General features: G+C 38.8%; 1 protein-coding gene across 2 annotated transcripts in view; it reads right to left on the bottom strand.

Moving 5' to 3' along the window:
- PTPN21 (protein tyrosine phosphatase non-receptor type 21) overlaps positions 1-20,396 on the bottom strand; it is a 46,818-nt gene extending 26,422 nt beyond the window's left edge. For both annotated transcript variants that reach the window (XM_082059188.1, XM_082059189.1), the window contains exons 1-4: positions 20,017-20,396; positions 16,061-16,434; positions 4,796-4,965; positions 2,125-2,222 (exon numbers count right to left, since the gene is read on the bottom strand). In XM_082059188.1, the coding sequence (XP_081915314.1) occupies positions 2,125-2,222; positions 4,796-4,965; positions 16,061-16,240 (448 nt within the window). In that variant the 5' untranslated portion in view covers positions 16,241-16,434; positions 20,017-20,396. The remainder of the gene's footprint in view (positions 1-2,124; positions 2,223-4,795; positions 4,966-16,060; positions 16,435-20,016) is intronic.
- Positions 20,397-20,749: the final 353 nt, after the last annotated feature.

The raw sequence follows: 20,749 nt of genomic DNA, 5'->3' as shown, positions 1-20,749 counted from the left end.
CCCAGCCCCAAGCAGGATCAGCTACAGCCGATTGTCTCAGAGCCTTCTCCAGTCACGTGTGGAATACAGAGGATGGAGACTTTACAGTTTCTCTGGGCAACCTGTAACAGTCTCACCACTCGTACAGCAGAAAACTTCTATTTTGTTCAGATGAAATTTCCTGTGTTGTGAAAAGTCTGGCTCCATCTTCTTTGCTCCCTCCTGTCAGACACTGAATGACGTGCAGCCCAGCACCGGCTGACAGCTCAAACCTGCAGCTGGACTCAAATGCTGCTCAGAGCACCTGGGGCACCTGGAGCAGCCTGGGCATCAGCTCCTTCTGCTCCCTGCACCCACACACGCAGCAAGGGCACCCAGAAGCCGTCCTGGACTCAAGGGCATGCTCAAAAGGGACTTAATGAAAGTTTTGATTTTAATAACAGTTTTGATTTTGCATCATGACAAAGAGCATCCCGAAGAATTTGCCTCTTTTTCTGTTTCCAGGTAAAAACTGGCCAAAGTTTCAAAAAGAAATGAAATGGTCTGAACTGGCCAAGTTATGCACCAATCTCAGAGGAGAAACTGTGGAACAGCAGTCTGTACAGAACAGCTGCTCCCAAATATATAAACACAATTCCCAAGTGTACAGATCCTATTTACATTACCACATATTCTTGTCCATAGTAGTATAATTTTAGAGACATTTAGGAACAAAATTTGTATTAAGCATTGACAATTAATACGCAAGTTATTTATGATGAAAGGGGAGAGCTTGTGACACACTATACCGCCACAGCACTTGAGATAAAGCAGTTTTTGGAATTAGCCTATTGCAATTATTTCAAATGCAGATCATTCTTGAAACCAGTTCATTCAAAACAGCAAATAACTGCTTCTGTTTGTTCCCAGCTAAAATTAACTAACCTACCTGGTATAAGCTACTTCGGTCATCAGAGCACATTAATTTAGAACCTGCATTTTTTCGGAGTTGTTTTTTCACTGTGTTATCAACACATACAGTTTCTCTCTTACACAAGACTGAAAATGGAATGTGAAAGCTAAAAGGATAAATATTTTCCATCTGGAAAGAGGATTATATTGGAAGATTTCTATAAACAACTGACTGAGCAGAGAGAAATTTACACTGTCCAAAGACACGAAAATAACAAAGCACAATTTTTTCAGTTGAAGAGCATTAAATCCTGGCTTGGATTAAACAGATTCACTGTTATATAAACAAGGCACTAATATAATTCAACCTACTTCACTGGTAACTACATTTTCGAAAGCATAATCATCATCTTTAACATGATGCTATCAACAGATATAATTAAAAAAAAAAAGTTTTATCTACTGCTAATGATTTTTAAGTCCCTTTCGCCTTTGGCAGATTTACAATTCCTGTTAGATATACTAGAGTGGCATTCCCTGTGAAGCAATCTATAAACATGCTAAACAAAGCTGTTGCCATTAAAAACTTTTAGAGATTTAAGATCAAACAAGCACGTTAGCAGGGAACACCAGGCCTGATCAGTGCAGACAGACATAGGATTGGTGGTTCTCTGGTGTATACTCTACCCCATCTGATCCCAGCTAGAAAAAACAAACAAGTCATTTTCATGTGGGCATCGCAGAAATGGGTCTTTGGGATTTTTGAACACAGGAATTGTTAACAGACTTGCATGATAACTTGAAATAATTTTAGGCGTTAGGATATTTGGGAGAAAAAGTGGACAAACAACTACTACTGTATATTCAAATTTGCTTATTCATTCAAACATGTCTCTCTTGTTTATGGTGTCAGAAAACAGTCTTAATTAACAGAAACAGACGAAAGGTCTGTCAATGTAAGCAGATGACTAAAGCCTTTGCCGCAAAGGAACTTCGATGTCTAATTCAAACTCAACTCCTGAAAATACATTTGGATACCCAGGTACATCTCTGAGGACTGCACCAAAATACCAGCAAGTTCAGGGCCACTGACCCAACTGTTCCCCCTCCTCAGCATATGTGACGAAGTTCTAAGGAGCAAGCCTTTCATAACTGAATGGAGTCTTTGAACAATAAACAGAAAACATGATAGAAAAATATGTCACCAAAGTTTCTAATGCAACATTAGCTAATTGGCACAATTGCATTACTTACCCTGAACAGCTAAACCAGCCAGATTTATTGCTTGTTCCAGTGTGCAAGGAATGTTGCCCTCCAAGATATCTTTCTTCAATTGCAAATAATACTGATACCTACATGGGAAAAAAAAGAAAAAGCTAACATGGGCTTCTTAATTTAAAGAGAGTGAAGATGAATATGCTGGCATTTCCTATTCCTCCCTGCATTCCCCAGTGTGTGAGTAGAGTAGTCTTCCTCATCATTCGGACCCATTATTTCATGGTCTTTGTTAACTCCTCCCCCAGCTTTCACGTATCACTTCAGAATCAAGTACTACTACTTCTTAAAGAATATCCACAATTTCTACCTATTGCTATAACCTTCTAATTTTTTTTTTACCTCTTCCTTAATATTTTTATTATCTCCTCTTTACAATGTTCAATACACTGCTTCTGTATTGCTGCATTCTCTTGCAACAGATCTAACATTGCACATCCCTTCAATCACAATAGTGACCTTCATTTCTGCATTATGACTTCTGAGTACACTTTGTTCTCACTTTCAAAACACCATTTCTTTTCCTTTAATCTGACCTTTTCCTGGTTCATCTCTTGCATATGCAACCACTACTGGCTGTACCATTTGTCTGCAGTCTGAACCGCTATTTTCTTGCATTCTTCTGCCCCTTTCAGTCATCTATGGAACATCCTGTCTTGAGCCCAAAACACCTCAAAACTCAAAAATATCATTATAATTACACAGACTTTGTAAAGAAGGATATTTGTCTTCTATAAGCCTAGTTTTAAAGGCTTCTTAACTTCCTCATATTGCACGTTAACTCTTGTGAAGTAAGGCTTTATTACTCAGAACATGGAAATGTGCTGCAACTCATTCAGTGATTAGAAAGGTCTGATGAACTCTGCACAAATTTTCATCAGTCTAAAAGACTGCTCTCTTCCCTTACTATGTAATGTCCTAAGAAATTAAATACATGCCATTTTATAAATATTTTTTAGACTCTTTCTGGATCCTACTACAAAAAAAGCAGTATGCCACTAGGACAGCTGGGACTAAACCCAGGCCTTAAAAAAAGAAAAAGGAAAGAGCCACCACATATTAAAGCCTTTGGGGAAATAAATCTCCCCAGTCAAGCAGTAGAACATAAGCTCTTTCCATAGAACTTCTAGTAAAAGTAAACATACAGATGAAGAATTTTCATACTACCTCGTGATACTGCAAGTACCATCTCCTTTGTCTATGACATTTCCATTTCGTGGTATACATTAAACATATAATTTGCTTAAACATGCTCAATCTCATTTATATTGAAAAGGCATGAAAAATTCCACAGATTTCTGAAACTAATCCAGACTTTCACTATCATACATCAAAGCAAGTACTATCTTCCAGAACTTGAGTATAAATGTTGTCACATAAATTCCTGCCTTCTATGTGGCAGCACACTGCAAAATTGCTGTTAAAACTCCAGCATAAACACCATATTCTTTAAATAAATGCCAGAGAAGAATGTTAAAGGTTTTTCAGGCAATTCAGCTATTCAGTGCAACACCATGACATTTATCTTACTCTAATGCATCCTATTACATCAACTGGCACAGAATCTGAACAAAAGATCGGGAGAAGGGAAAAGGGAAAAAGGACCACTAGAATGACTTTTTAAGCCAGTGAAATTGCTGCTAAAAAGCCCCAAACTTCAGAGTTTTCAGAAAGAAAATAATCTTAGAGAAATTATACATAAACCAAAAACTAAAGCTGCCAAGCATTGAGCAACACATTACAGCACCAGTGACTGCACCAAGAGGCCCATTTCCCCAACAACCTTTCACACCACAATTTACGTGAAAGGTGTCTGGCAACGTATTTTAGTACCAAAGTATAGAAAGACAATTTCATGTAACCACAGAATAAAGGAAGCTCAAAGGACCTCTGAGCAATTATGTGGCTCAACTCCATACTCAAAGCACAGCCAACTTGAAGTTACCAGCTTAAATGGGTTAACTAATGCAAGCACATATTTCTGAAGTAACAAATATACGCTTGTAATCCAGTTACTGTTTTTGTACTCATTTGCCTGTTAAAAATAATAATTAAATCAGAACAACTATATACATTAAGACACTAGAAGCCAATGTATAGGCCCATAGGAATAACTGGCCGGTATATGTGCTCAGTTTTACTTTTCCCCTGCAGTCAGCACCCCTTGTGTGTTGTTCCCCTAATTCACATCACAATTCACATCCATCTTCATTGCCCAGTGATACACAGAAAATCACAAGCTGAAGCACAGCCTGTAGTTGCTGATGTATTGTACTGAAAGTACAGAAAGTCCTGAAAGCAAAATAAAGGAAAGCACAGCTCAACAAAATCTGCATGTGCTTTGTGAAGGATGGACGTCCCTGAAAGCAACATATGGTTCTTCAAAGCAAAAGAAGAGACAAACATGTGTGACCATGCAAGTATGCCTGTTATTGAAAAGAGGTTTGAATAGATTCCCAAGATCACCAAAAAGTTAGTTGTTTGCTTAGTTTATCACATATCTTAAATATTCAAAAGCAAAAGAAATAGACAGTTTGAACATAAATTCTACCTAAAGTAGCAGTGGAGGAGGGGAAACCAGACAATTCTAAATAAACCATACATCTCAGAATGCTGAAAGCAAAGTCATAGGCACATGTATGAAGTTCACCTGGTAATTTCCTGCTGAAGCTGAGAAACCGTAGGCACATAGAACACTACTCCAAAGTACACAGTTGGCTCCACGGCATATTTGTCCAGCTGCTTTTTCAGAGGCTTGTCCAAATCTACCCATCTGCGCTGATTCTGCTTATTATAATACCACAGACTGAAATATGTAATCTGAAAAAGAGGCATTTAAATGATGAGAAAAAGTTAATATTGCAATATTGGATAAAATATATTGTATGAAAGACCTGCTACTTAGAAATAAAGGTTTTAACACACTGACTAAGGTTATGGCTTATTGAAAACTTAGAGAACGGAAGAGAACTTTTAATATCAAAAGCAGGCATTACTTCCAGATAAATAATCCACATACATAAGGTTCCTCAACTAAAACAGTACCAAACCTACTCTTGATTTGCAAACAGTCCCTGTCCCTGTTGTGGCAACTCACACACATTTCCGTGCAACAGGAAAACTAAGGAAAGTGGGGAAGGCAAACAGAAAATGACACTGGGCAGCAGGAACACCAAGTATGGCTTCTCCGGGCAACGGGCAGGCAGGTTCACAGGGGATGCTGAGGGACAAAAGAGCACAGGACAGCTGGGCAATCCAAGCCAAGCTCATTAAAGCACATGTACGGCTCATCCCAGCAGCAAGAACAGGAGCCGGTACAGCCACAAGCGACCTTGCCTGAGCAGGCAACTCCTGACCAAGCCAAAATACAAACCCCAGTGTGCACTGAACAGACCACCCCAAGGGGCTGAGGGTTGTCCATCCCAAGAATGTCAAAATGCCACTGGATACATCTTGAGCAACACAATATAACTGTGATTAGATCGCCTCTGAGAAAGAGTTTGGACCAGAATATTTTTCTGTCACTCCACAGTATAGTTCTAAATCCACACCACAGAGCCAATTGTTCAAACTTAAATTTCTCCACTACATTTAAACTTATTAAAATCCACTCCTGCAGGACTTATTCAGTTCTGGGCCAACAAACAGATGTGGAGTGAAAAAGTATTCATACCCAAACTAGAAATCATAATTGCATGGTTTTTAATTGAGGAGGGAGATAAGGGAATGTTACAAACTACCTCTGTACACATGTACATGGAAATTCTTCAAGTCCTTGCTACATACATATTATTGTACGTAGAAATGGTAGAAATACCAACAGCTTTAATCCAACACTTTTCTTTATATATTTTCAGATGTTTTAAACTTACACAAAATAAAACCACTAAGGATCAAGTTTTACAAAAGAAAGAACCATTCATCATAATGATTTTTTTCACTAATTTCTGTGAATTAGATTTGGAAAAATGGTCTACCTAGCAAACAAAGTATTTACAGTTGTTTTCTTAGAAGCTCCTGCACTTGGATGCTTTGGAGCAGAGATTTGAAATTCATTGGCGAGCAACATCTGGTAGTAGAGAAAGGCCACTTCGGTACTTTTCTGTGAAAACTCACCTGTATATACATCTGAAAATTCACATATATACTTCTTAGTTTGTATTCTAAAGAGGATGAAGAGTCTACCCTGATGGGATGCTGGCTGCCCTTACAGCTCCAACAGGCTGACTACACGTCACGACCACAGCCCGCATCAGTGTGCTGCGCCTCAGACTGCACTGATAGCACTGGAGTCAATGCTCCCTATCAGCACAGAACAGCAAGTAACTTGGGGCACATTAAATTAATAATACCTTCTATGCCATAAAAGCATTTTCTCTAGGAAATTTGCAAAACTGGGAAATTAGAGACAATTCTAAGGTATAATGTTCCTTTGACGTTGCATACTGGCAAAATGTATTTCTTTGCCCCTCTCTAAAGTAGCATCAACATAGTTTTCAGTGATTGGTGGTGGTCTTTTCTCCCATTGTTAAAAAAAAAATAATAAAAAACCTCCAAATTAAAATTATTGTTACCATGCAATCGCAAAATCAGTATTCAGAAGATAAAAGAAAATGTTAAGATAAAGTCTGTCCATTTAAACCTTAACTGAGATCCTTTCTGCAAACTAAGATAACGCTGGTCCTATTTGATCAAAAGGTAGGCTGTAATGCAAAAATTAAATTGAATTAAAACTGTTCATAGAAGAAAAAAGCAGGTTTTTCATATAGCAGAAGATATCTGGAGGGAAGGTAGAATGCTGACATATGCAAAATAGTTTCATAGTTCGGAAAGTTTAAAAATCACCACAGAGAAACAGACTGTGTTCCCACATCACAATCACAGTTCTCTTGTAAACTGAATCTTCAAGCCCAATTTTTCACAGGTGGACACTGTGTTCTTCACTTCTGAATTCTGAAAACCAAGAACCAAATTTAAGAAGTCATAAGGCCAAACAAAATATGGCTTTGAATACAAACACTATAAACAACACCTTTTTCTAAATTTCTAAGTCCAGGCACAGTTTGCTTTTACCTTAGGCAACATTTGCTTTTATTTCTGTGCTTCAATCCCCCAACCATGAGAGAGAGCGTGTGGTAACCTCCACTAGCCCACGAGGATACTGAGAAGACATTATCTTAAGATTCCATAAGATGTTAAGAATTACAACAGTAGTACCACACAAGCTCCATTAGGAAAGAAATTGTATGTTCACTGCAACAACACACATGGAAAAGGACAAAATGTATCAAATGACTGCTCCTCAATGGTTTGAGCCAACTGAATAAAAGGAATGCCTCTAAAAAGGTGTATTTCTCTTTCATGACAAGACTTTTACCACCACGTGCACAGTGACAGAAGCCAAAGTCAGACTGTGATGCTGACATCCCGTCACTTCCAAGCGTTACAAATGTAATGTATACATAACGCAAGACGGTAAGTAAACTAGAGGACCAAAAAACGAAAATAACAGTTAAAGTTGAACTATACGCCATGAGCTACTTGATCTCACTTGCTAGGAAGAGCTCAGAAAAGCAAACCCACTGTGCTAGGCCAGCCCCCCAGCCCCCAGGCTGGGCACGATCTGAAATGCTGAACCACAACCTGCTGGGGGGAGCAGCGGCCAGGGCAGAGACAATAACCAAAGGGTAACAGCTATGGAGGCACGCCAGAAAGGCTGAAAACCTTCTACAAAAGATACCACAGAAATACTTTTAGAAACAAACTAAAAACGTGTGCAAAAATTTCTAAGCAACTGTCTGAATAACTTTCATCTGCAGCCTTCATGTATTTAAGCCTCAAAGCAGCACAGACGTGGAACAGAAATGTATGGAGAGAAAGAGCACAAACTTGTGTTAACACCACAACTGTTTCAAACTCTCTGATGTAATATACATCTGGTTCTACAGCCTGAAGTCCAAACCAGTTGTATAGCCTATTTTTAAGACATGATGATCACTTGCACTGGTTTGTTTCTTTAAATCGCTGACCACTTTTTCTTGCCTGCGCACAGAACTGAGTAGTTACTGGCACAACAGACTAAGAAAAATGTTTCCATGTTTTAAAATACTCTCTGGAATCCAGTATATCTTTAAACAAGATTTTTCTGCCACGGTATTTTCCCTTACAAGCTCCTCCAATCTGGACTATTGAAAATAAAATGGAAAGCCAAGCAAAACACTGTGAACCAAAGCTTGTCTTCTGACTTGTATGCAAACCTTTCACTTGACTTCAAGGGCAGAATTTGATCCTGTGAATTTTCAGAGGAGCCTATGCACTCCAGAATATTCACACTGATTAAAATAGAATCCAATTTTATTCATTGCTAAAACATTTTATTATTAGTAGCTCAGGACAACACCCAGTTCTAAAAAGCACATTGTGATATAATTCTTAAAATATGTTAAGCTGTTAAGATTAACGCTACTTTAAGGTTCATTTATTTTAGTGACTTATTAATGGCCAAACCCTTTTGAAGAAAATCAAATAGAAATAAAAAGAACATATGATTTCTGCACAGTTACTTTCTACCTAGCTGCTTCCTGTCATTGTGGGCAGGAATAGCAAGCATTTTTGCATAAATGTTCAAAAGTTATCAGAACACAGAAGTACCAAAAGCCCAGTACAGCATTCCAGCTCACAAGTCGGTGGGAGTGACTTCATCTATGAAGTCAACCAGGCTTCCTAAGCTAAGCTGAGGAGCTTCCTCAGCTATGAGTGTCACAAAACTACATTATCGTGGGTGACTATATTCTGTCTTTTGACATGATGTATGATGAGAGTCAGAGAAGTGGGGCTGAGCAGTCCTGAGAAGAGACTAAAGTAAAATCTTACTGTGGGCTTCAGCTGCCTAACAGCAGGGTTTAGAGAAGACAGAGCCAGACTCTTCTTGGAAGTGCTCACTGCAAGTATGAGAAGCACTGGGCACAAGCTGCAATGTGGGAAATTCCAATTAGATCAGAAAAAAATTCACAAGACAACTAGGCAGACACTGGAACATGTAGCCAAAAAAAGGTGTAAAATCTGTATCCTTGGAGGCACTTTAACTCACCCAGGAATCCCTGAGCCACCCACTCCAAACCGGCCTTTTGGAGCAGAGGGCAGGATCGCTCAACCCTCAGAGGTCCCTTCCAACTTAAAGTACTATCTGATTCTACATTATTATGGAATTGGTGCTGACAAAGAGAAACAGCTTACTGAGAAATTATTGGATGTAAATTAAATAACAATTTTTTTTTAAGTGTTATCTGTTACAAACCCATTAAAAACTGATCATAAAATCTTAACGTTCTCATCAGTTTCTACATCTATTGAGGATGCTTTGCTGTTCCTCACCTGTTTTATAATTTGAAATTGAATCTATGAGATAGTCCTTCCCTGTGTCAAGTGCCTGATATTAGTTAGTTACAACTAATTGCTGCACTTCATTTTGTTTTCCTTAATATGGATCAACCTCATCTCTAATGTAATTCCACTTCGGCACTAATCTAAACATAACTCGTATATATCAGTTGTTCTGATTAGCAGTACGCAAAAACATTTTAATATAGAATCTCAGGGTCTATTTTGGTCACAATTTACACTATCTAGAAAATAAATAAAAATGGCAAATGCATATGCCAGATATCAGATGTGTGTTATCTTCTCACTTGAGCTTAACAGCACCTATTATGATCCCCAAACTCGAATGTGCCTTCATTTTTTGCCAATATAAAGAAAAAGTTATGTTCCCCAGGATTTTGAGAAAGCACTAGTAGTGCCATCTTTACAAAAAACAAACAAACATGAACCAATCAAACAAACAAAAAAAACCCAACACAACACAAAACCCCTAACATTCTATAGAAAACCTCAGACTAAAGGAAAAAAAAATCAACCAACCAACCACTTTTAGTAGATGGAGGCAAGGAGGACAAATAGACTTTACCACACATTCCCTTGAGGCATAGCAGTGTTCAAAGTTTACTTTTAACTTATGTATTTAATTATATGTTTCCCAGCTAATTTCCATATCCTATATTATAAATCTTACAGAGTATCTCACAGGTTACAAATAGACTGGAAAAGAGAACTGTTTTCTAGTTGTTAATACCGTGCCTTCTAATTAAAGCAGTTTGCTACGTGCCTCTAGGGCAGTAACCTGAGGGACCAACATCCGAAAATGTGAGGCAATAAATTTAAAAAAAAAAGAAAAAAAGAACACGGTTTACAGAATAATGCAATCAAAATATATTTTCAGGATTTTCCTTTTTTCCACTGGTACATACAAATAAAACAAGCCATAAGGCTTTCCTGAACAGAGTGCTGAAAACACCTCCTCATTATACAAGGATAAGCTCTGCAGATGGACTTACAAAATCCCAGTTAGCCCAAGGGCTCCACTGCGTCTAGGTTTATTGTATGCTTGGATACAAAACAGCTTCTGCCATCAGGATATCACAGCTTAAACAAGCCGCATGTAGGAGAACGGGGTCAATAATCCTGTACTACGCATGGCTGTCAGATACCAAGTGAAAGCTTTACTCTATCTCCAATGTTAAGAACTATGGAAGGAGACAAGAGGCCCTGAAAATTCTCCAGAAACTGAACTCTTATCACAGCAGCTACACTCCTCCACAAATCTTCCCGCTCTCTAGGGGAGAAAGTATCTGGAGCAGTCTGGACTGGCTGGTGTACAAGATCCAGAGCTTTCTGGAAGTGGTGGAGACAGAAGCCTGTGAGTCTTGCCATGTACCAGTGGGAAGCTGCCCCCTCTACACACCACCTCTTGCAGAAAAAGGAGGACCGCTGTCTTGCCTCACAAAAATCCCTCCCTTTCCCCACCTTGAAGCTACTCACTTCAGGTTACTTCTGCTTAGACTAGTTTTGTTGTTCTAGTGCTGACGAGACCTTCAACTGCAGCTGCAGAAAGGAGTATTTAGCAGAGCAGTGATATGAATATAGAGAAGTCACTCTGAAGACTTAGTTCTTTCACAATGTATACCTTTTTTCTCAATATCCCATACACACAATTATTTTCTCCTAACTACTCAAATGTGGGTTTCACAAATGCTATTTAAAAAAGCAATTGCCAAGTATTGATTATAGCAAAACAGCAGGGATAGGAAATAAACAAACAAAATCAAAATTTTGCAAAGTAATCTGACATAATCTAATTTATTCAACTTAAAACATTGCACAAATCAGAATACACCGTGTTCTACACCCTTCAAATATTTTGAATAAACAGTCTCTAATAGGCAAGGCAAATTGTACTCATTGGTACATTAGATAAAGGTAAACTGGCTAATTTACAAGCCAAAGAGCAATACCTTTACAGTGCACAGAAGACATATCCCATCAAAACATGTTTTAACCTCACACAGAAACACATCAGTTATCAATTAAAGTGCCCAAGAAATGCAGAATCATACTTTTTGTTTGTTTGTTTTTTACGTCATGTTACTTTTTTGCACCACTGTCCAAGGCTCTGAGAAAGATGGACTCACCTGCTTTTGACTCACATCTTACAGAGCGTTGACACTAAAAGAAATGTGAAGAGACTTAAATTCGGATTGCTTTACAATGGGGAAAAGCAAAATTTCAAAGTAGTCTAAAAATGCTAAACAATAAACTAATGCATTTGCTTCAAAAGTAAAGAAAACCTGTCAACATTTGCATAAAATTATAGAGCAATTCAAAGACATTGTGACAGTGACAAAATACAATCAGGTGGTACATTCAAATTCTGACCAAATGTTATTAAAAAAGCCTAAGAAATCAGGGGCAAGGCTTCCTAATTAACACTATTGCTTTAATGGAAAAACCTTGATTTTGTGGTGCTCAATGTAATAAGACTAGGTGCTAATTCTATACCTGAATGTATAGCTTTTTTCCTTCGGAAAAAGGAAGAACTACAATAAATGCACTGAGGCAATTACTGATTTTTGGCTGTCTGCTCTGTCCTTCAATCTATCTTGGCTCCTAATTTACAATTACAGCACACTTATAGTTTATATATGTTTCAGATGGAGTCAAGTTTGTTTTTCGATGAAGTAGCACCTTTTAAATTGATCATTTTTAGATATATTCCTCCATGACAATTTTTCCTAATTTTAAGGAAGATTTGGTTCACAGAAGCAACCATAGCAGTTCACCTATGAGCACTGCTTCTCCTCTTATTTCTCCGAGCATTAGCTAAAATTGCTGTCAGACTTTGATACAAGGCATAAACACAATTATGTTAGTGACATGGCCCAACTTTTAATTCCCAGTCAATATGTTTGCTGATACATATACATGTAAGAACATAGTTGCAATTGCTCTTATTTTATTTATGTATGCAAACCACATATTTAAGAAACCACCACACTGAAATAGAAGTATTTTTATGTGTTTTCTCCAAACAAGAGCTGATACTTGAATTCAGAGCAAAGTTTCACAAGCACTGCTTCAGAACTTCAAACTTATTCAGGATCCGGATAACCTTGGTTCCTTTTTCCCTAGTCACGTCCAAAATAAACACAGGAACTTGCATATGCACAACACATACTCTCCACAGAGGTTCCCTCCCATTAGTTCTTGTACTTGGGCCCAAATCTCTACCACGTATTTTATCTGCAGCTAAGTCAGACTCTGCTTGTACACAGCAGCAGAATTTGCTCCTTCATTCTGGTTTAGAAGTGACATCAGAAAACAGAAATAAAAGATTCAGCAAGAGAGGTAAATCAGTTGTAACATTTCCTGCCAAACATCCTATAGATATCTAGCTGTATCAACTGTTACAAAAAGACATTTCTATATTTCCAAGTATTTAATTCGTATACTTATGCCCTAGATGCAAGATGAACTGTGTTGCAGATACTTTTGGAGCTAGTTAACAATCAGAGCTCTCAGCAGTTCATCAAAACTTGTAATTCCAGAACAGTTTTCCGCAACAAATACAGCTTTTTGCATAAATCAAGTTTGGTTATAGTTCTCTCACAGGATAAAAGACAGGCTGCACTACAACGGGTAAGTGACTTATGTTCCTTGTTCCCTTTGGCTTCTTTCCCCAATTTCTCAGTTTGAGAGAGCTGGATAACATAACCATGCCTGAGGAGTCACCTTCTGGGAATACCAGAAGATATTAATCTTAGTTTAATGCATTAATTTCACTTTTCTGTAAAGTCTACCATAGAGTAAAAAAATAAAATTGTGAACAATTCCTAAACCCTAACATTGTGTCTGTACTAGTATACAACTTGGAAACTGAGAAGTACTAATTGGAAAAAAAAAAAAATCAAAAGAAAACCAGTGTTCAGCCACACAAAGCATAATTTGAAGACTACTTGTTCACATAAGGATGTGTTAAAACAAATATCTTAAAAGATGGCACAGCATTAAAAGTAAGCTGTTCAATTCACTGCCCGAGTTCAGTAACTGGAGACTACACCAGAGAGAAAGAGACATTTACGAATTTTACTGTTCAATGTGTGAAGAGACAGAGATTCCCCTCATACCTCCTGCAATAAACTGTTTCTAATGTGCATGCGAACCGCACGTCATAACTGCGTAGCCCATATACACTAATCCGAAACGGATGTCTCCATTTTCCTAACTGCTTAAATCCTCAGTATTAAGCAAACAGTCACCCTTTCACATTTGACACTTTGAATTCACAGTCATGCTTTAAGGATGCCTAGTCCATTTACAGTATGCAACATCTTATAGAAAGGACTTAGTATTTTATAGTATCAAGTACTAATATTGTTTTCGCAGATTTAAACAAAGTGCTGAGCCAATTTTTCTTTCTGAAACCTATCTACTAAGCCAGCACTCAGAAATGACCCAGTATCCACTTGGCAAACCTGACTATTTAAAGGCAGAACAACATTTTTTGAATGCAAGCTCTGGAAAGTAATTTATATCCCTGCTTTCCATTCCTTTTTATTGCGACACATTTTCCTGCCAAAATAATCCATGCAAGAATGCATGACTGAAGGAATCTGCTCAGAGTTCAATAGTGTACTGTCAACTCCCTCAGTCTGATATATGACTCTTAATTGAGGGAACTGCCATCTTTCTCTTTCTTTTTTTTTTTTTTTTTTAATAATACCCAGATTTTAAGGAGTAGCTACAAAGAAAGAGATAATGAAGAATATCTGGAAAAAAAAAACTTGAATCTCCAATGTGCTTTGACTAGTTCAATAAAAGCTCGCAATCATCGTTCAGGAAGACAGCCTTTGCATTTTGCAAACCAAATATAGTTAAATACTTTACCTTCTGTTGACTTAGCAGTGGCATCTGAAAGTAGATAGATAAAACTGACAAACTCTGTTCATAACATAATAAATGAATTCTAGATATATGACACCTGATGTGTTCTAAGTAAATACTAAGGTTACAAAAGTAGTTAGATTCTCTCTTTGCTAGAAGGAGCAAGATAAAAAAAAAAAGAACTGAACACACCCAAGAAAAGAAAATCTGGGCAATCTAAAAGAATGTATATTGGGATTGAAAACAACTACAGTAAACAAACACTTAGAAATTAATGGATTCACAACTATTTCATTTGTTTATTATTCTCCAAGCAAAAAGTATTTCTGAAAAAACCCTGACTGTATATAGTATTTCCTACTGAGAAATCCTGCAGTAATGCACGCTGTGTATGGTAATAAATGTTTGCAGGACTGAGTCCTACATTTATTTGCTCAGTATTTGAGCAAAGTTACACGCAGTTGCCATTGCTTGACAATGAAAACATAGCATTAAAAAAAAAAATAAATCAAAATTCTTAGATAATTATTGTCACAATTACTCTTATTTTGGTTACCTAATCTAGGGTTTTTATCCTGCATTCGAATCCCATATTCAAAACACCATTATATGGCAGACTACATAACAAAGCAAAAGCATCTTTTTCAGAAAAATGTTAGCAACACTGAACTTTTATTACAAGCTTTCTCTCTCCTGCCTCCCAAAAATGCTGTCACAGTTTAATGACTACAAAATGAACTAAACCTTTTGAGACTCTAGTGGAAAACGTTAGGTTACACAGGATCAAGACAATTCAACTATTGCAATCAAGTCCACCTGCATTCAACAAAATTATAAAACAATGACACTGGTTCATACATTGGTAATCTATGTAGATTTCTATGAACAACATTTCACCGCTCAGCATTTCAGAAGTAATTCAGGAGATGTATGAATCATTACTAAATGTGCAGGAGAAGAGTAAATTTCAGTTGCAAAAGGACCTTTCAGAATAGCAAGTAAGAATTTTTGGGGTAAAAAAGACAGGTTACACAGATACATACAGATTCAACTAGTGCAAAGCATGTTTCCTCATGAGGCCAGCACTCGATCTAAATTACTATATGCTTGCTCCAAGACAGTGTCTGCAAACGTGTTTGTGGTACTTGAACAAGCAATACAAATAGTTGGTCACTGGTACACTTATCATATTTTGTGCTTTAGGTTCTTTTCACAGCACTAATCATAAAAAAAAAAAAGAACACAAATAACACCCTCTTTTGTATCCTTAGCTAAAAGCTGTCACAAGTCTTGCAGTAATTCTTAACCACGTTGCCTAGGCAGAAATTTTTTTGTTGTTGCTTTATGTGGTTTTTTGAACAGCATTTTCAGCATTGTCAGGTTTAAAAAAAACAGTCACTTTGTTTATAGCTGTAAGCTTCTATTCCCTGCCACTTCTCACATGTCCTCCCCCTTGGGCATTCCCTAGCTCTGTAACATCAGTTTTGCAATTTGGAGCAAGCCAAGGCCCCATCAAGAAGAAACAATAAGAACATAGGATAGCTCCTTCAATAAATAAACTGAATAAATGGTAAGGATTCACCACACAGGTCATGTAGCGCGAAACAAAGATCACACCTTTGCTCAGCAGTTCACTTACCTCCCGCAATTCCAGCCTCTGAGCCACAGCTTCCAGACTCTCCTGGCCCGTGCTTTCCACCGACAGCGTGAACTCCACAAACTCATTGTTGAGCAGCTGGATACGAGCCACCAAGCAGCTCTTGCTGGATACCGTGTAACGTCGAGTTCGTTTCAATTTTAACCCAAAAGGTAGAGGCATCTTCTTTTTCCCCCACAGATGGTTACTGATAGAAAGCTACCACCACCGGGACCTTGAGAGGGGGCAAGAAGTTGTCTCCTCTCAAAACGGAAGGAGCTGTAAAGTCTCCAGAGATCAACCAGCAGCAGCAGTAGCCATTAAAGACAAGCAGGTTTTCCACCAAGAGACAGGCAGAAGGGGCATCCACTGGAATCCTAGTAAGGAGCAAAAAGAATAAATACAAGAATCAGAAATACTCTTTACTGAAAGGGGAATGGTAACATGGGAAAAATAACATGTATATTTCTTCTAAATCTAAATAATCAGTCTACTTCTCCAAAATGCAGCACTGTTATGCATTCAAATAATGAAATAAGCACCAGAGTTTCTGGTTTTTCCACAGACAACACCAATCTTTGGCAAGTTGATTTTTTTTTTTTAATACTCGCAAGTGAGTAAAGAGTCTTAATCAAATATGGCTGCAATGTCTTAAAAGGAGTATTTCTGAACTGAATCAGTATTTAAATGAAATACCTCTACAAAGTCCGAGTTGCCCTAGGTATTTCTAATACTGAACAAAGCAATTTTCTTAGAGCAAAACCAGCAATCTGCCTTGTTTTTCAGAGCAGCATGCAGCCTCAGCTGCTATCTGTTAGATTAAACACAAAATCAAGCCCCATAAATGATTAAGGAGGAAAAAAAAAAAAGAAAGGCAGGAAGGGAGGCACTAAAGCTCACACCTTAGCCATTTCCTACCAGACAATTAAAATCCAATTCCTTTTATTTTCCCTGAATTACAGCTAGCTGTACCATTAATTTTTATACTAAACTGCTGTATGATGTTTCTGGTTACACTTTGCCTCACCAAGAGAGTATGTGACCTCTGAAAACCATTTATTTTCTAATTTTTCCGTGAAAAACTTACATAAATCCCAGCCTAAAGGTAGCCACCCATTTCCCCACCTTCTGCAAACACCATCACGCCTCCTTGCCTGTCAACTCCACAACACACAGGCTTTGCCTTTCTCCTCTTTCGAGTGTCACTCTTACTAGCGCTGCTTTTCAGCGGGAGATGCAAAATCGAAACACTGTTTAAACACAGTGGGGGTTTTTTTCTGCAGAAGTACGCGCGTTGAGAGCAGTCACTCCACCGAGGCCGGGCGCTGCGGCTGCCGCTGAAGGGAAAGCGCTTCGCACACGCTGGTAAAACCACCGCCCTCACCGCGGGGCTGAGGCCATGGGTCCCCCGGCCCCGCCAAGCGCCTCCGGGCCCGCCCCGCAGCGCTGCCAGCGTGGGGCTGAGCCGGGACAGCAGCCCCTGGGCCTCAGCAGCCGCCCGAGCCGGCAGCCGCACCAGGCCGGGCCTGAGGGCCGGGCCGCCCGGGGACAGCTCGGCTTCTTCCCCTCATTGTCAGCGGCCGCCGGCGTGGGGAGCTCGGCCGGGGGGCCTCTAGTGGCAGCGCCGCACCGCCTGACAGGAAAAAGAAAACACCCACATACTTTTTTTTTTTTTTTTTTTTTTTAGGCTGGTACGTATTAGTAGCACATTTTAAAAGGCATAATTTGATTTCTGAAGACTCTTAAAATTATCAGACAGGAATAACAGGAGGATATTCATTTATTCGGGGTGGGGGAATCAGAAGAAGTAGTCTTCCTAGCACACCTGTTTCTACACTCAAAGGCAGAGCTATAAACAAATAGCCACGTACTACTTGTACATTTAGATACATATCTAAAGATTTAATGTTATTCAACACAACCACAAACTCTTTAGGTTGAAAATCTTGTATCAGACTCCCTACTCCCTTGTAAGCAGCACAGCACCGAAAGGCAGGCAGAACGACGTACCGGCCTAACACAGACGGAAAGAGGAGGCAGCTCGGCATTTCTCCTCAGTGACATCTTTGCAACTCCTCTCCAAAGAATGACCATAAGCATATTTCATGAGCACCTTTCTAGCAATCCTGAGGCAGTCCCACCATCCTACACAATCCTCATGCTCAACAGATACTACCTAAAAATCATAAAAAAAAACAACTGTCCCAAACAGTAAATAATTTATTTCTGTGTGCAGCTGCAGAATAAATGACAACCAATAGCAACAGGTTTCCCTGAAAAATTTAGGGATACGTGGGGACTCCTCACTTTATTACTCACTCTGCACTTTGATCCTCCAAATCCTGCCTCCGCAGAGCAGCACGCAAGGAATGCTCTACAGACAGAAGCTTTTAGTTCCCTGCCTGCTGCCAGCAGAATCTTGCACTGGGTTTATTCCTGGCAGAGAAACTTCTGACTGACTGACCTCAGCTCATGTCCCTGGGGCCTGTTTTCCAACACATTCTCTGTGCACAGTTACACACTTTCTTTGGTGCTGCGGCAATGAGAAAAACCAACTTCCTCATCTTTTTGAAAGCTGCAGTCAGAAGTTCAGTGCTATTTTAATCTCCATTTTCATGTAGTACCACTGAATATGAAAGATCTTCAAACTTTTATGCCACCATCAGGCCCTTGGGAAAGTATTCTATGGGCATGGAAAAAAAAATATTGAAAAAATCACTAACCAGAGGCTGACCTGACATGAAATTTCCAAACCATCTAATGCTGACATTAGGCAATCTCAGACTTTCAGTTATTTTGCTGTGCAGACAGGTTGCAATGCAAGCGCAGGAGAAAGTTTAGAGCAGAATTTTCAGAATGTGCTAGGAGTGCTCTTCAGGTTATAATTTGTTGCTTGCATTTATTGTTTTACTGAACATTTACCTCAACGATTTAATTTTAACTCAGTACATATCTGAGCTAATATCCATTACTTCTGAAACATATTTATAACAAGGGAAACTTAAGTGACTAACTTCCAGTCCATGTCACAAAAGACCAAATTAAAAAAAAATACTCCTGAAATGTAATAAATATTGTAGAATAAAAGCAAGTTTGATGAATCACACTGAGGTATCATTCAGTAACTTCTACTGCTAGCCATGTGTACTCCCTGCAAACACAGCTGTGCTGTTTTTATCCAGCAGCTGTGCATTCTGCAATGTTAGGTGCTCTCATGTTTGCCTTCTGCATTACTTCAAATTCGGATGCATCTGTATTGTTATAAAGCTACTGTAGCAAAAAGGAACTACACACAGCCAGGAGTTACAAATCCAATTGATGACCTCTGCAATAACAAACCTTTATTTAGCAAGCCCGGAATTTTCACACAACAGCTAAAAATGTCTTTAGTGGTCAAACTTTGTACATTTATATTTCAACCCAAACAGGTAGTTTCAAAAAGGTTATATTAGAATTTCAGCAACTTGGTCATAACTGACACATTATTATTGAGCACTGTAGTATCTTTTTACTTACACCTCCCACTCCTCCATCAACAATTAGTATTTTTCTTTAGAAAGATTTTTTAAATAGCCTGCATGAATGACAGCATGCAAAATAAAACTGCAATATCTGATGCTGAAAAAGGGTTCCTGTAATTTAAAATGCTTAAAACATATATATTTATTTCAGAAATATTTGGGGAGACAAACAAAACAAAACAAAACAAAAACCAACCACCAAACAAAACCAAACAGAAAGCCCCACTCTCCCCTTGTTTTACCAGTTAATATTTGACATGACTCTTGGACTGAAAGAGCAGCAAGAAGTACACATCTCAAATCTCCCCTACCTCCAGAAGCACAGTTCTACAGCCTTTACTTTTCAAAAAGTAAATGCTTGAAACTCCCCAGTCCTACAGTAAACAGCAGAGATGATCACCCGCTATTTTTCCACCGTGCCTCCTGTTTTCCCCTTACCTTGTGCAGCGATCCAAAGACACCGAGTCTGCTTTCACATATGTGTAGCCAAAAACACCTCAGAGCACTCCAAGTCTTTTTCTCCCGGAGCCATCTCATCTGTATTCCTCGGGAGCTGACTTACTGTGTTCCTCTTGTCCGAAACAGCTGCTATCTCGGCTAACCCACCTTCTTCTCAGATCACTCATAGTGAAAACATTCCTCACTTCCTGTCTCAAAAAACTTGCTCTGGATATCATTCCACTGGGTGAAGAGCTGGGGGTGGAAGAAAATATTACAACCAAATAAACCTGTGCCAGCCAGCTCTTCAGGCAGCTTTCTCTTTCATGTGACGCTGTGCTGCATGAGCGCAAATTGTGTTCTCGGGAATATTTTCAAATCGCCCGTCTCTCTGTGCCTCTGTGTGTGTGCATTTAATTTCTTTTCCTGGAGGCGTTCCCCTCGCTCTATCCATGCGGAAGGATACGCTGAAAGAATTAAAGCGAAGGCCCGTATGCTTGTAGCCCATTACCTCAGAGAGTTGGAATGCCTGGCAGGGAGAATGTCAGCAATGAACAGCTGCTTCTCTGGCTACAGGGGCATTACAGAAATAGGGGTTACAACAAATAGCAGGCAATCCTCGCTTTTTTGAATCATATGATCATATATTTTAAGCACTTCCAATTAAGGCAAACCTCTTACCAAAAATTCTGTCGGTCTTATTTTCATGCAGCTTGGAAACATTTTCAAGGTT

This window comes from Streptopelia decaocto (genome assembly GCF_964273445.1).
Source record: "Streptopelia decaocto genome assembly, chromosome: 7".
In the NCBI taxonomy this organism is placed as follows: Eukaryota; Metazoa; Chordata; class Aves; order Columbiformes; family Columbidae; genus Streptopelia; species Streptopelia decaocto.
Note: the sequence above shows the minus strand (reverse complement) of the source record. Positions and strands in the feature narration are given on the sequence as shown.